General features: G+C 42.2%; 1 protein-coding gene across 1 annotated transcript in view; it reads right to left on the reverse strand.

The window, feature by feature from the left end:
• REV3L (REV3 like, DNA directed polymerase zeta catalytic subunit) overlaps positions 1-14,842 on the reverse strand; it is a 471,052-nt gene that overhangs the window by 187,675 nt on the left and 268,535 nt on the right. Inside the window, exon 10 of the mRNA XM_053710865.1 lies at positions 1,215-1,343. Coding sequence (XP_053566840.1) covers positions 1,215-1,343 — 129 coding nt within the window. The remainder of the gene's footprint in view (positions 1-1,214; positions 1,344-14,842) is intronic.

Genomic DNA, 14,842 nt, shown 5'->3' on the forward strand with positions numbered 1-14,842 from the left:
ACCCGGGAAGAGGCTTTGCGACGGGCGGGGCAAGCGATGCAGCGGCTGTCAAGTTTAAAAGGTATTTTCACAACACAAGTGAAATGTTAAATTTTGATAAATTAAAGTGCCCCTGTTTTTAATCGGATTTTTAAAAACTTGGCACTTTATCATCTAAATTTACCTTCACTTTAATAAAACTGTTTTAAAAAACACTAAACCTAAAGATGCAATTCCTCATATTTTATACACTGAAGCTTGTATAACAAGACATCAGAAACACATTAAGGGAAACCAATTTTACGGTGCACTGTCCTTTTAAGGGGAACATTCTTTGTAACAATCAAAAGTCAAAATTCTGACATTTACAGACACTAAATTCATCCTCAGGTAAGGAGAAGAAAACCAGTGGGGCCTTTGGATGCCGGTATCTTAAACAAATGTTTTGTATGAGATTTTGTATCTATTCTTAAAATGCAATATAAACTTAAACATACTATATGCACCCCTGGGAGATCACGTGGATGCCAACTACTTTAGCATTTGCTCCAAAAGAAAGAAACTTGAAATGAAGCATGAAGGTAGGCTGGAAGGAAGACTTGAAGAACAATGGTTTACATAAGATTCTTTTTCAAGTGGATGGGGAATGTTTAACTCCTACAGGGACATTCTAAAGCAATAAATTACACATTCTAATTAATGATATAATATAATTTGTTTTCTATAGAAGTCCTTGGAGAGCCAACCAGTATTGGCAGTTGCACGATGCTACCAATACCAGGCTGTGCCCTGCTCAAGAGATGCAAAACTTGAAGATCCGGAGCAAAATTTTATCTATGTGTTCAACCCTTTGTGTAATGAAGGCTTATTAATGAATAAGAACATATATTGTTTGCACTAAAATATGCCTTTTATAGTTGAATCTAACTATATGTGCTGTACCAAGAGAATGTGCGAGGAACAGGGGCGCTAAATGAAACTTGCTGCATGATATAGGCTATGATTTTATAAAACTATCAGCAATAAAAAACCCATTCAAGAATATCCGTGTGTGCCTTTCTTCCTTGCTTAGCTAAATAAAATTATTCAAAAGGTACTAAATTTACTTATTATTGTCATGTCTATAGGGCATTTAATATAAAGGTTCATAGTTCATCATTAGTTTTGCCGTCATGTAAGTTGGCCATAAACTCACGTTTTCAAGGTGCACCTTAATGCCATCACATATTACTTACGGAAGACTGGAGACTGACTCAGCCTTTGAGACAAATGCTGAAAGTTTTGACTAGTTTCCATGATGTTTAAAATGGCTTCTTCATCAATAACAGCTTCTGCCTGGCCATCATCAATTCTGTCCTTTATGTCTGCAAAAAATAAACAAATAAAAATAAATACATATGTACATAAAGACCAGTTTCCAAATAGGTTTTAATGCTATACTGAAACAAATATAACAATCTTAAAAACATAATTTATGCTTACCTGATAAATTCCTTTCTTCTGTTGTGTGATCAGTCCACGGGTCATCATTACTTCTGGGATATAACTCCTCCCCAACAGGAAATGCAAGAGGATTCACCCAGCAGAGCTGCATATAGCTCCTCCCCTCTACGTCAGTCCCAGTCATTCGACCAAGAATCAACGAGAAAGGAGTAACCAAGGGTGAAGTGGTGACTGGAGTATAATTTAAAAGATATTTACCTGCCTTAAAACAGGGCGGGCCGTGGACTGATCACACAACAGAAGAAAGGAATTTATCAGGTAAGCATAAATTATGTTTTCTTCTGTTATGTGTGATCAGTCCACGGGTCATCATTACTTCTGGGATACCAATACCAAAGCAAAAGTACACGGATGACAGGAGGGATAGGCAGGCTCATTATACAGAAGGAACCACTGCCTGAAGAACCTTTCTCCCAAAAATAGCCTCCGAAGAAGCAAAAGTGTCAAATTTGTAAAATTTGGAAAAAGTATGAAGCGAAGACCAAGTTGCAGCCTTGCAAATCTGTTCAACAGAGGCCTCATTCTTAAAGGCCCAAGTGGAAGCCACAGCTCTAGTGGAGTGAGCTGTAATTCTTTCAGGAGGCTGCTGTCCAGCAGTCTCATAGGCTAAACGTATTATGCTACGAAGCCAAAAAGAGAGAGAGGTAGCAGAAGCTTTTTGACCTCTCCTCTGTCCAGAATAAACGACAAACAGGGAAGAAGTTTGGCGAAAATCTTTAGTTGCCTGCAAGTAGAACTTGAGGGCACGAACTACATCCAGATTGTGTAGAAGACGTTCCTTCTTTGAAGAAGGATTTGGACACAAGGATGGAACAACAATCTCTTGATTGATATTCCTGTTAGTGACTACCTTAGGTAAGAACCCAGGTTTAGTACGCAGAACTACCTTGTCTGAGTGAAAAATCAGATAAGGAGAATCACAATGTAAGGCTGATAACTCAGAGACTCTTCGAGCCGAGGAAATAGCCATTAAAAACAGAACTTTCCAAGATAACAATTTTATATCAATGGAATGAAGGGGTTCAAACGGAACACCCTGTAAAACGTTAAGAACTAAGTTTAAACTCCATGGCGGAGCAACAGCTTTAAACACAGGCTTGATCCTAGCTAAAGCCTGACAAAAGGCCTGGACGTCTGGATTTTCTGACAGACGCCTGTGTAACAAGATGGACAGAGCTGAAATCTGTCCCTTTAATGAACTAGCTGATAGACCCTTTTCTAAACCTTCTTGTAGAAAGGACAATATCCTAGCGATCCTAACCTTACTCCAGGAGTAACCTTTGGATTCGCACCAGTATAGGTATTTACGCCATATTTTATGGTAAATCCTTCTGGTAACAGGCTTCCTAGCCTGTATCAGGGTATCAATAACCGACTCAGAAAAACCACGTTTTGATAAAATCAAGCGTTCAATTTCCAAGCAGTCAGCTTCAGAGAAGTTAGATTTTGATGTTTGAATGGACCCTGTATCAGAAGGTCCTGTCTTAGAGGTAGAGACCAAGGCGGACAGGATGACATGTCCACTAGATCTGCATACCAAGTCCTGCGTGGCCATGCAGGCGCTATTAGAATCACTGATGCTCTCTCCTGTTTGATTTTGGCAATCAATCGAGGAAGCAGCGGGAAGGGTGGAAACACATAAGCCATCCCGAAGTTCCAAGGTGCTGTCAAAGCATCTATCAGAACCGCTCCCGGATCCCTGGATCTGGACCCGTAGAGAGGAAGTTTGGCGTTCTGGCGAGACGCCATGAGATCTATCTCTGGTTTGCCCCAACGTCGAAGTATTTGGGCAAAGACCTCCGGATGAAGTTCCCACTCCCCCGGATGAAAAGTCTGGCGACTCAAGAAATCCGCCTCCCAGTTCTCCACTCCCGGGATGTGGATTGCTGATAGGTGGCAAGAGTGAGACTCTGCCCAGCGAATTATCTTTGATACTTCCATCATTGCTAGGGAGCTTCTTGTCCCTCCCTGATGGTTGATGTAAGCTACAGTCGTGATGTTGTCCGACTGAAACCTGATGAACCCCCGAGTTGTTAATTGGGGCCAAGCCAGAAGGGCATTGAGAACTGCTCTCAATTCCAGGATGTTTATTGGAAGGAGACTCTCCTCCTGATTCCATAGTCCCTGAGCCTTCAGAGAATTCCAGACAGCGCCCCAACCTAGTAGGCTGGCGTCTGTTGTTACAATTGTCCAGTCTGGCCTGCTGAATGGCATCCCCCTGGACAGGTGTGGCCGATATAGCCACCATAGAAGAGAATTTCTGGTCTCTTGATTCAGATTCAGAGTAGGGGACAAATCTGAGTAATCCCCATTCCACTGACTTAGCATGCACAATTGCAGCGGTCTGAGGTGTAGGCGTGCAAAAGGTACTATGTCCATTGCCGCTACCATTAAGCCGATCACCTCCATGCATTGAGCTACTGACGGGTGTTGAATGGAATGAAGGACACGGCATGCATTTTGAAGCTTTGTTAACCTGTCTTCTGTCAGGTAAATCTTCATTTCTACAGAATCTATAAGAGTCCCCAAGAATGGAACTCTTGTGAGAGGAAAAAGAGAACTCTTCTTTTCGTTCACTTTCCATCCATGCGACCTTAGAAATGCCAGAACTAACTCTGTATGAGACTTGGCAGTTTGAAAGCTTGAAGCTTGTATTAGAATGTCGTCTAGGTACGGAGCTACCGAAATCCCTCGCGGTCTTAGTACCGCCAGAAGGGCACCCAGAACCTTTGTGAAGATTCTTGGAGCCGTAGCCAATCCGAATGGAAGAGCTACAAACTGGTAGTGCCTGTCTAAGAAGGCAAACCTTAGATACCGGTGATGATCTTTGTGAATCGGTATGTGAAGGTAAGCATCTTTTAAATCCACTGTGGTCATGTACTGACCCTTTTGGATCATGGGTAAGATTGTCCGAATAGTATCCATTTAGAACGAGGGAACTCTAAGGAATTTGTTTAGAATCTTTAAATCTAAGATTGGCCTGAAAGTTCCCTCTTTTTTGGGAACCACAAACAGGTTTGAGTAGAACCCTTGTCCTTGTTCCGACCGCGGAACCGGATGGATCACTCCCATTAATAACAGATCTTGTACACAGCGTAGAAACGCTTCTTTCTTTATCTGGTTTGTTGACAACCTTGACAGATGAAATCTCCCTCTTGGGGGAGATAATTTGAAGTCTAGAAGGTATCCCTGAGATATGATCTCTAGCGCCCAGGGATCCTGAACATCTCTTGCCCAGGCCTGGGCGAAGAGAGAAAGTCTGCCCCCCACTAGATCCGGTCCCGGATCGGGGGCTCTCGGTTCATGCTGTCTTTGGGGCAGCAGCAGGTTTCCTGGCCTGCTTGCTCTTGTTCCAGGACTGGTTAGGCTTCCAGCCTTGCCTGTAACGAGCAACAGCTCCCTCCTGTTTTGGTGCAGTGGAGGTTGATGCTGCTCCTGTTTTGAAATTCCGAAAGGGACGAAAATTAGACTGTCTAGCCTTAGCTTTGGCTTTGTCTTGAGGTAGGGCGTGGCCCTTACCTCCTGTAATGTCAGCGATAATTTCTTTCAAACCGGGCCCAAATAAAGACTGCCCCTTGAAAGGTATATTAAGTAATTTGGACTTAGAAGTAACATCAGCTGACCAGGATTTTAGCCACAGCGCCCTACGTGCCTGTATGGCGAATCCTGAGTTCTTAGCCGTAAGTTTGGTTAAATGTACTACGGCCTCCGAAATGAATGAATTAGCTAGTTTAAGGACTCTAAGCCTGTCCGTAATGTCGTCTAGCGTAGATGAACTAAGGTTCTCTTCCAGAGACTCAATCCAAAATGCTGCCGCAGCCGTAATCGGCGCGATACATGCAAGGGGTTGCAATATAAAACCTTGTTGAACAAACATTTTCTTAAGGTAACCCTCTAATTTTTTATCCATAGGATCTGAAAAAGCACAGCTATCCTCCACCGGGATAGTGGTACGCTTAGCTAAAGTAGAAACTGCTCCCTCCACCTTAGGGACCGTTTGCCATAAGTCCCGAGTGGTGGTGTCTATTGGAAACATCTTTCTAAATATTGGAGGGGGTGAGAACGGCACACCGGGTCTATCCCACTCCTTAGTAACAATTTCAGTTAGTCTCTTAGGTATAGGAAAAACGTCAGTACTCGCCGGTACCGCAAAGTATTTATCCAACCTACACAGTTTCTCTGGTATTGCAACGGTGTTACAATCATTGAGAGCTGCTAAGACCTCCCCTAGTAATACACGGAGGTTCTCCAATTTAAATTTAAAATTTGAAATATCTGAATCCAATCTGTTTGGATCAGAACCGTCACCTACAGAATGAAGCTCTCCGTCCTCATGCTCTGCAAGCTGTGACGCAGTATCAGACATGGCCCTAGTATTGTCAGCGCACTCTGTTCTCACCCCAGAGTGATCACGCTTGCCTCTTAGTTCTGGTAATTTAGACAAAACTTCAGTCATAACAGTAGCCATATCTTGTAATGTTATCTGTAATGGCCGCTCAGATGTACTAGGCGCCATAATATCACGCACCTCCCGGGCGGGAGATGCAGGTACTGCCGCGTGAGGCGAGTTAGTCGGCATAACTCTCCCCTCGCTGTTTGGTGAAATTTGTTCAAATTGTACAGATTGACTTTTATTTAAAGTAGCATCAATACAGTTAGTACATAAATTTCTATTGGGCTCCACCTTGGCATTGGAACAAATGACACAGATATCTTCCTCTGAGTCAGACATGTTTAACACACTAGCAATAAACTTGCAACTTGGTTATAATCTTTTTTAGCAAAAACGTACTGTGTGCGTAGCAAAGAGCGCCAAAAACGGCCCCTCCCCCTCTCACACAGCAGTGAAGAGAAACGAAACTGTCATAATTAGAACCAAATAACTGCCAAGTGGAAAATAATGCCCAAATATTTATTCACTCAGTACCTCAGAAATGTAAACGATTCTACATTCCAGCAAAAACGTTTAACATGATAAATACTTATTAAAAGGATTAGTGACTTTTAACAGAGTAGTTCCGGTGAAATACCATCCCCAGAATACTGAAGTGTATACATACATGTCATTATAACGGTATGGCAGGATTTTCTCATCAATTCCATTCAGAAAATAAAAACTGCTACATACCTCAATGCAGATTCATCTGCCCGCTGTCCCCTGATCTGAAGCTTTTACCTCCCTCAGATGGCCGAGAACAGCAATATGATCTTAACTACTCCGGTTAAAATCATAGTAAAAAACTCTGGTAGATTCTTCCTCAAACTCTGCCAGAGAAGTAATAACACGCTCCGGTGCTATTGTAAAATAACAAACTTTTGATTGAAGTCATAAAAACTAAGTATAATCACCATAGTCCTCTCACACATCCTATCTAGTCGTTGGGTGCAAGAGAATGACTGGGACTGACGTAGAGGGGAGGAGCTATATGCAGCTCTGCTGGGTGAATCCTCTTGCATTTCCTGTTGGGGAGGAGTTATATCCCAGAAGTAATGATGACCCGTGGACTGATCACACATAACAGAAGAAATAAGATATTTTTACCATGATTCCCCTCCTTTAGAGAGTAACACAAGAATAAATTGATCTGCTGAGCTAACAGTTCATCCAACCTTACAAATGTATTTGTACGTTTGATACAACGATGATGTTCTACAAAGATGATATAACTCAATCAGCTCTGGCTGCAATGCTACTCACATTAGATTGCCATCAAACTGCATTTAGGATGGACAACTTTGACAACATCCCATCAAAATATGTTGCTTGATCAGGCTGAAGCCAGTGTTAGAAACCTAGATTTCCATAGGAGATAAGAACCAGCAGGACTCAGAGTGTTAACACATTTCTTTGTTAAGTGGAAGCTTAAAAATCCATATTGTAATATTTTGCATTTCTACACATTTGTAAATTCTCTATTTGAAGTATTTATTCTTATCGACTTTATTTAAAGTGTACTCCATGAATCTGCAACCCTACAGAAACATAGAGAGAACATAGAAGGGGCTATCAATGTATTGCAGTTCCAAGGGGATACTTGCAGGATTACATTCCTTACATTTGTATCCATGCTGGTTTATACTATCACCTATGATATTCTCTATGTGCCAACACTGCTAGGGACATTATGCCAGCTGTACGGATACACTAGCCACCTAGGTAAGATTGAAAGAATAAAACATACTGGCATTTAGGTTAAAATAAAATAAATGCACAACCAGACATGTTTGCATTCTCCTAAACTGAGCCAATAATATTATAGGGAATGACTGAGCTGTTGTTCAATGATCTTAAACAATACATTTTAATGCTTGTCACTTGAAAATAACTTAAAAAATAAACTGGTGATGTAATGAATTCAAATATTAACACAAAATACTAGAAATGTAAACCCACATATAGCAATTTCAGATTACCACAAAAGAGATACAAGCTAAAGATAATTTGCATTGTTATACTAATTTGGTAATGACACTTATGCAGCATATGAAATGAATACCCTCTGAAAAAACATAATTTATGCTTACCTGATAAATTCCTTTCTTCTGTTGTGTGATCAGTCCACGGGTCATCATTACTTCTGGGATATAACTCCTCCCCAACAGGAAATGCAAGAGGATTCACCCAGCAGAGCTGCATATAGCTCCTCCCCTCTACGTCAGTCCCAGTCATTCGACCAAGAAACAACGAGAAAGGAGTAACCAAGGGTGAAGTGGTGACTGGAGTATAATTCAAAAGATATTTACCTGCCTTAAAACAGGGCGGGCCGTGGACTGATCACACAACAGAAGAAAGGAATTTATCAGGTAAGCATAAATTATGTTTTCTTCTGTTATGTGTGATCAGTCCACGGGTCATCATTACTTCTGGGATACCAATACCAAAGCAAAAGTACACGGATGACGGGAGGGATAGGCAGGCTCATTATACAGAAGGAACCACTGCCTGAAGAACCTTTCTCCCAAAAATAGCCTCCGAAGAAGCAAAAGTGTCAAATTTGTAAAATTTGGAAAAAGTATGAAGCGAAGACCAAGTTGCAGCCTTGCAAATCTGTTCAACAGAGGCCTCATTCTTAAAGGCCCAAGTGGAAGCCACAGCTCTAGTGGAGTGAGCTGTAATTCTTTCAGGAGGCTGCTGTCCAGCAGTCTCATAGGCTAAACGTATTATGCTACGAAGCCAAAAAGAGAGAGAGGTAGCAGAAGCTTTTTGACCTCTCCTCTGTCCAGAGTAAACGACAAACAAGGAAGAAGTTTGGCGAAAATCTTTAGTTGCCTGCAAGTAGAACTTGAGGGCACGAACTACATCCAGATTGTGTAAAAGACGTTCCTTCTTTGAAGAAGGATTTGGACACAAGGATGGGACAACAATCTCTTGATTGATGTTCCTGTTAGTGACTACCTTAGGTAAGAACCCAGGTTTAGTACGCAGAACTACCTTGTCTGAGTGAAAAATCAGATAAGGGGAATCACAATGTAAGGCTGATAACTCAGAGACTCTTCGAGCCGAGGAAATAGCCATTAAAAACAGCACTTTCCAAGATAACATTTTTATATCAATGGAATGAAGGGGTTCAAACGGAACACCCTGTAAAACGTTAAGAACTAAGTTTAAACTCCATGGTGGAGCAACAGCTTTAAACACAGGCTTGATCCTAGCTAAAGCCTGACAAAAGGACTGGACGTCTGGATTTTCTGACAGACGTCTGTGTAACAAGATGGACAGAGCTGAAATCTGTCCCTTTAATGAACTAGCTGATAAACCCTTTTCTAAACCTTCTTGTAGAAAAGACAATATCCTAGCGATCCTAACCTTACTCCAGGAGTAACCTTTGGATTCGCACCAGTATAGGTATTTCCGCCATATTTTATGGTAAATCCTTCTGGTAACAGGCTTCCTAGCCTGAATCAGGGTATCAATAACCGACTCAGAAAAACCACGTTTTGATAAAATCAAGCGTTCAATTTCCAAGCAGTCAGCTTCAGAGAAGTTAGATTTTGATGTTTGAATGGACCCTGTATCAGAAGGTCCTGTCTTAGAGGTAGAGACCAAGGCGGACAGGATGACATGTCCACTAGATCTGCATACCAAGTCCTGCGTGGCCAAGCAGGTGCTATTAGAATTACTGATGCTCTCTCCTGTTTGATTTTGGCAATCAATCGAGGAAGCAGCGGGAAGGGTGGAAACACATAAGCCATCCTGAAGTTCCAAGGTGCTGTCAAAGCATCTATCAGAACTGCTCCCGGATCCCTGGATCTGGACCCGTAGCGAGGAAGTTTGGCGTTCTGGCGAGACGCCATGAGATCTATCTCTGGTTTGCCCCAACGTCGAAGTATTTGGGCAAAGACCTCCGGATGAAGTTCCCACTCCCCCGGATGAAAAGTCTGGCGACTCAAGAAATCCGCCTCCCAGTTCTCCACTCCCGGGATGTGGATTGCTGACAGGTGGCAAGAGTGAGACTCTGCCCAGTGAATTATCTTTGATACTTCCATCATTGCTAGGGAGCTTCTTGTCCCTCCCTGATGGTTGATGTAAGCTACAGTCGTGATGTTGTCCGACTGAAACCTGATGAACCCCCGAGTTGTTAACTGGGGCCAAGCCAGAAGGGCATTGAGAACTGCTCTCAATTCCAGAATGTTTATTGGAAGGAGACTCTCCTCCTGATTCCATAGTCCCTGAGCCTTCAGAGAATTCCAGACAGCGCCCCAACCTAGTAGGCTGGCGTCTGTTGTTACAATTGTCCAGTCTGGCCTGCTGAATGGCATTCCCCTGGACAGGTGTGGCCGATGAAGCCACCATAGAAGAGAATTTCTGGTCTCTTGATTCAGATTCAGAGTAGGGGACAAATCTGAGTAATCCCCATTCCACTGACTTAGCATGCATAGTTGCAGCGGTCTGAGGTGTAGGCGTGCAAAAGGTACTATGTCCATTGCCGCTACCATTAAGCCGATCACCTCCATGCATTGAGCTACTGACGGGTGTTGAATGGAATGAAGGACACGGCATGCATTTTGAAGTTTTGTTAACCTGTCTTCTGTCAGGTAAATCTTCATTTCTACAGAATCTATAAGAGTCCCCAAGAATGGAACTCTTGTGAGAGGAAAGAGAGAACTCTTCTTTTCGTTCACTTTCCATCCATGCGACCTTAGAAATGCCAGAACTAACTCTGTATGAGACTTGGCAGTTTGAAAGCTTGAAGCTTGTATTAGAATGTCGTCTAGGTACGGAGCTACCGAAATCCCTCGCGGTCTTAGTACCGCTAGAAGGGCACCCAGAACCTTTGTGAAGATTCTTGGAGCCGTAGCCAATCCGAATGGAAGAGCTACAAACTGGTAGTGCCTGTCTAAGAAGGCAAACCTTAGATACCGGTGATGATCTTTGTGGATCGGTATGTGAAGGTAAGCATCCTTTAAATCCACTGTGGTCATGTACTGACCCTCTTGGATCATGGGTAAAATTGTCCGAATAGTTTCCATTTTGAACGATGGAACTCTTAGGAATTTGTTTAGAGTCTTTAAATCTAAGATTGGCCTGAAAGTTCCCTCTTTTTTGGGAACCACAAACAGGTTTGAGTAGAACCCCTGTCCTTGTTCCGACCACGGAACCGGATGGATCACTCCCATTGTTAACAGATCTTGTACGCAGCGTAGAAACGCTTCTTTCTTTATCTGGTTTGTTGACAACCTTGACAGATGAAATCTCCCTCTTGGGGGAGATAATTTGAAGTCTAGAAGGTATCCCTGAGATATGATCTCTAGTGCCCAGGGATCCTGAACATCTCTCGCCCAGGCCTGGGCGAAGAGAGAGAGTCTGCCCCCTACTAGATCCGGTCCCGGATCGGGGGCTCTCGGTTCATGCTGTCTTTGGGGCAGCAGCAGGTTTCCTGGCCTGCTTGCTTTTGTTCCAGGACTGGTTAGGCTTCCAGCCTTGCCTGTAACGAGCAACAGCTCCTTCCTGTTTTGGTGCAGTGGAGGTTGATGCTGCTCCTGTTTTGAAATTCCGAAAGGGACGAAAATTAGACTGTCTAGCCTTAGCTTTGGCCTTGTCTTGAGGTAGGGCGTGGCCCTTACCTCCCGTAATGTCAGCGATAATTTCTTTCAAACCGGGCCCGAATAAGGACTGCCCCTTGAAAGGTATATTAAGTAATTTGGACTTAGAAGTAACATCAGCTGACCAGGATTTTAGCCACAGTGCCCTGCGTGCCTGTATGGCGAATCCTGAGTTCTTAGCCGTAAGTTTGGTTAAATGTACTACGGCCTCCGAAATGAAAGAATTAGCTAGTTTAAGGACTCTAAGCCTGTCCGTAATGTCGTCTAGCGTAGAGGAACTAAGGTTCTCTTCAAGCGACTCAATCCAAAATGCTGCCGCAGCCGTAATCGGCGCGATACATGCAAGGGGTTGTAATATAAAACCTTGTTGAACAAACATTTTCTTAAGGTAACCCTCTAATTTTTTATCCATTGGATCTGAGAAAGCACAGCTATCCTCCACCGGGATAGTGGTACGCTTAGCTAAAGTAGAAACTGCTCCCTCCACCTTGGGGACCGTTTGCCATAAGTCCCGAGTGGTGGCGTCTATTGGAAACATCCTTCTAAATATTGGAGGGGGTGAGAACGGCACACCGGGTCTATCCCACTCCTTAGTAACAATTTCAGTTAGTCTCTTAGGTATAGGAAAAACGTCAGTACTCGCCGGTACCGCAAAGTATTTATCCAACCTACACAGTTTCTCTGGTATTGCAACAGTGTTACAATCGTTGAGAGCTGCTAAGACCTCCCCTAGTAGTACACGGAGGTTCTCCAATTTAAATTTAAAATTTGAAATATCTGAGTCCAATCTGTTTGGATCAGAACCGTCACCCACAGAATGAAGCTCTCCGTCCTCATGCTCTGCGAGCTGTGACGCAGTATCAGACATGGCCCTAGCATTGTCAGCGCACTCTGTTCTCACCCCAGAGTGATCACGCTTGCCTCTTAGTTCAGGTAATTTAGACAAAACTTCAGTCATAACAGTAGCCATATCTTGTAATGTTATCTGTAATGGCCGCCCAGATGTACTAGGCGCCAAAATATCACGCACCTCCCGGGCGGGAGATGCAGGTACTGTCGCGTGAGGCGAGTTAGTCGGCATAACTCTCCCCTCGCTGTTTGGTGAAATTTGTTCACATTGTACAGATTGACTTTTATTTAAAGTAGCATCAATACAGTTAGTACATAAATTTCTATTGGGCTCCACCTTGGCATTGGAACAAATGACACAGATATCTTCCTCTGAGTCAGACATGTTTAACACACTAGCAAAAAACTTACAACTTGGTTATAATCTTTTTTAGCAAAAAACGTACTGTGCCTCAAAGAGGTACTAACGATTAAATGACAGTTGAAATAATGAACTGAAAAACAGTTATTGCATCAAATTTTAAAACAACACAACTTTTAGCAAAGGTTTGTTCCCATTAGTAAAAAACAACACTAATTAAATTTGTACATAAGAAAACAAAACAACGTTTTTTATACACAGTCACTATAAGAATTCTCACAGCTCTGCTGAGAGAATTTACCTCCCTTCAAAGAAGTTTGAAGACCCCTGAGATCTGTCAGAGATGAACCGGATCATGCAGGACATATAAAAGTAGCTGACTGGAATTTTTTGATGCGTAGCAAAGAGCGCCAAAAACGGCCCCTCCCTCTCCCACACAGCAGTGAAGAGAAACGAAACTGTCACAATTAAAGCAAAAAACTGCCAAGTGGAAAATAATGCCCAAACATTTATTCACACAGTACCTCAGCAATGTAAACGATTCTACATTCCAGCAAAAACGTTTAACATGAGAATAGTTATTAAAAGGATTAGTGACCTTAACACAGTAGTTCCGGTGAAATACCATCCCCAGAATACTGAAGTGTATACATACATGTCATTTTAACGGTATGGCAGGCTTTTCTCATCAATTCCATTCAGAAAATAAAAACTGCCACATACCTCAATGCAGATTCATCTGCCCGCTGTCCCCTGATCTGAAGCCTTTACCTCCCTCAGATGGTCGAGAACAGCAATATGATCTTAACGACTCCGGTTAAAATCATAGTAAAAAATCTCTGTCAGATTCTTCCTCAAACTCTGCCAGAGAAGTAATAACACGCTCCGGTGCTATTTTAAAATAACAAACTTTTGATTGAAGTCATAAAAACTAAGTATAATCACCATAGTCCTCTCACACATCCTATCTAGTCGTTGGGTGCAAGAGAATGACTGGGACTGACGTAGAGGGGAGGAGCTATATGCAGCTCTGCTGGGTGAATCCTCTTGCATTTCCTGTTGGGGAGGAGTTATATCCCAGAAGTAATGATGACCCGTGGACTGATCACACATAACAGAAGAAAGAAGAAAATCAAACTCTACAGGTCTCAAATACAATACAAAATCTCATGTATTATAAAGACAAGGAAGGTAATTACACTCTCAGGCTGATCTGGTTCTAAGCATCTCCTGGAGAGTACTGCATTACCATACAAGTCCATACATGTGGAGCAAAAAAACTGTGTATTAACTAAGAAAATCTGAAGTATACTTAGAACCTCAAATAGCTTTATTTAGCAACCATACAAAACACTGCAGCAAAATTACCATGGCAGCAATGTCATAGAAGCCAAAATGTTTCCTAGATGGTTTGTAACACCAATTTAAATGCTAAAAGGACATTGTAACGTATTGCCCTCCTAATCCTAAATGTACTGCATTAAACTAATACTAGTTCCACAAAGCATTATTGAAGCAGCAATTCCCCTGCCACATAGCCAGCTAAAGGGACACTAAACCCAAAGTTTTTCTTTCATGATTCAGATAGAGCATGCAATTTTAAGCAACTTTCTAATTTACTCCTATTATCAAATGTTCTATGTTCTCTTGCTATCTTTATTTCAAAAGCAGGAATGTAAAGCTTAGGAGCCGGCCCAATTTTTGTTCAGAACCTGGGTTACTCTTGCTTATTGGTGGCTAAATGTAGGGCCAGCTCCTAAGCTTTACATTCCTGCTTTTTTTAAAAAAAAGATAGCAAGAGGACGAAGAAAAATAACAGGAGTAAATTAACAAGTTGCTTAAAATTACATGTTCTATCTGAATCATGATAATAAAAATAAATGGGTTTAGTGTCTCTTTAACAGATATAAATTTTATTGATCTATATTGGCCACTTGTATACAAAAAAAATCAAAATAAAAACAGCATCTCAATTGGTGTGTCAGAACTGGACACCAAATGTCCCATGTTCCTTATGCTCTGGAAGAAGCTCCTGGTAAATAGGAAGCAACATACAGGTCAGACTGAAGGATATAGCCAGTACCTCCATATGACAAAGGTGTCTAG

This window comes from Bombina bombina, chromosome 4 (genome assembly GCF_027579735.1).
Source record: "Bombina bombina isolate aBomBom1 chromosome 4, aBomBom1.pri, whole genome shotgun sequence".
Lineage (NCBI taxonomy): Eukaryota > Metazoa > Chordata > Amphibia > Anura > Bombinatoridae > Bombina > Bombina bombina.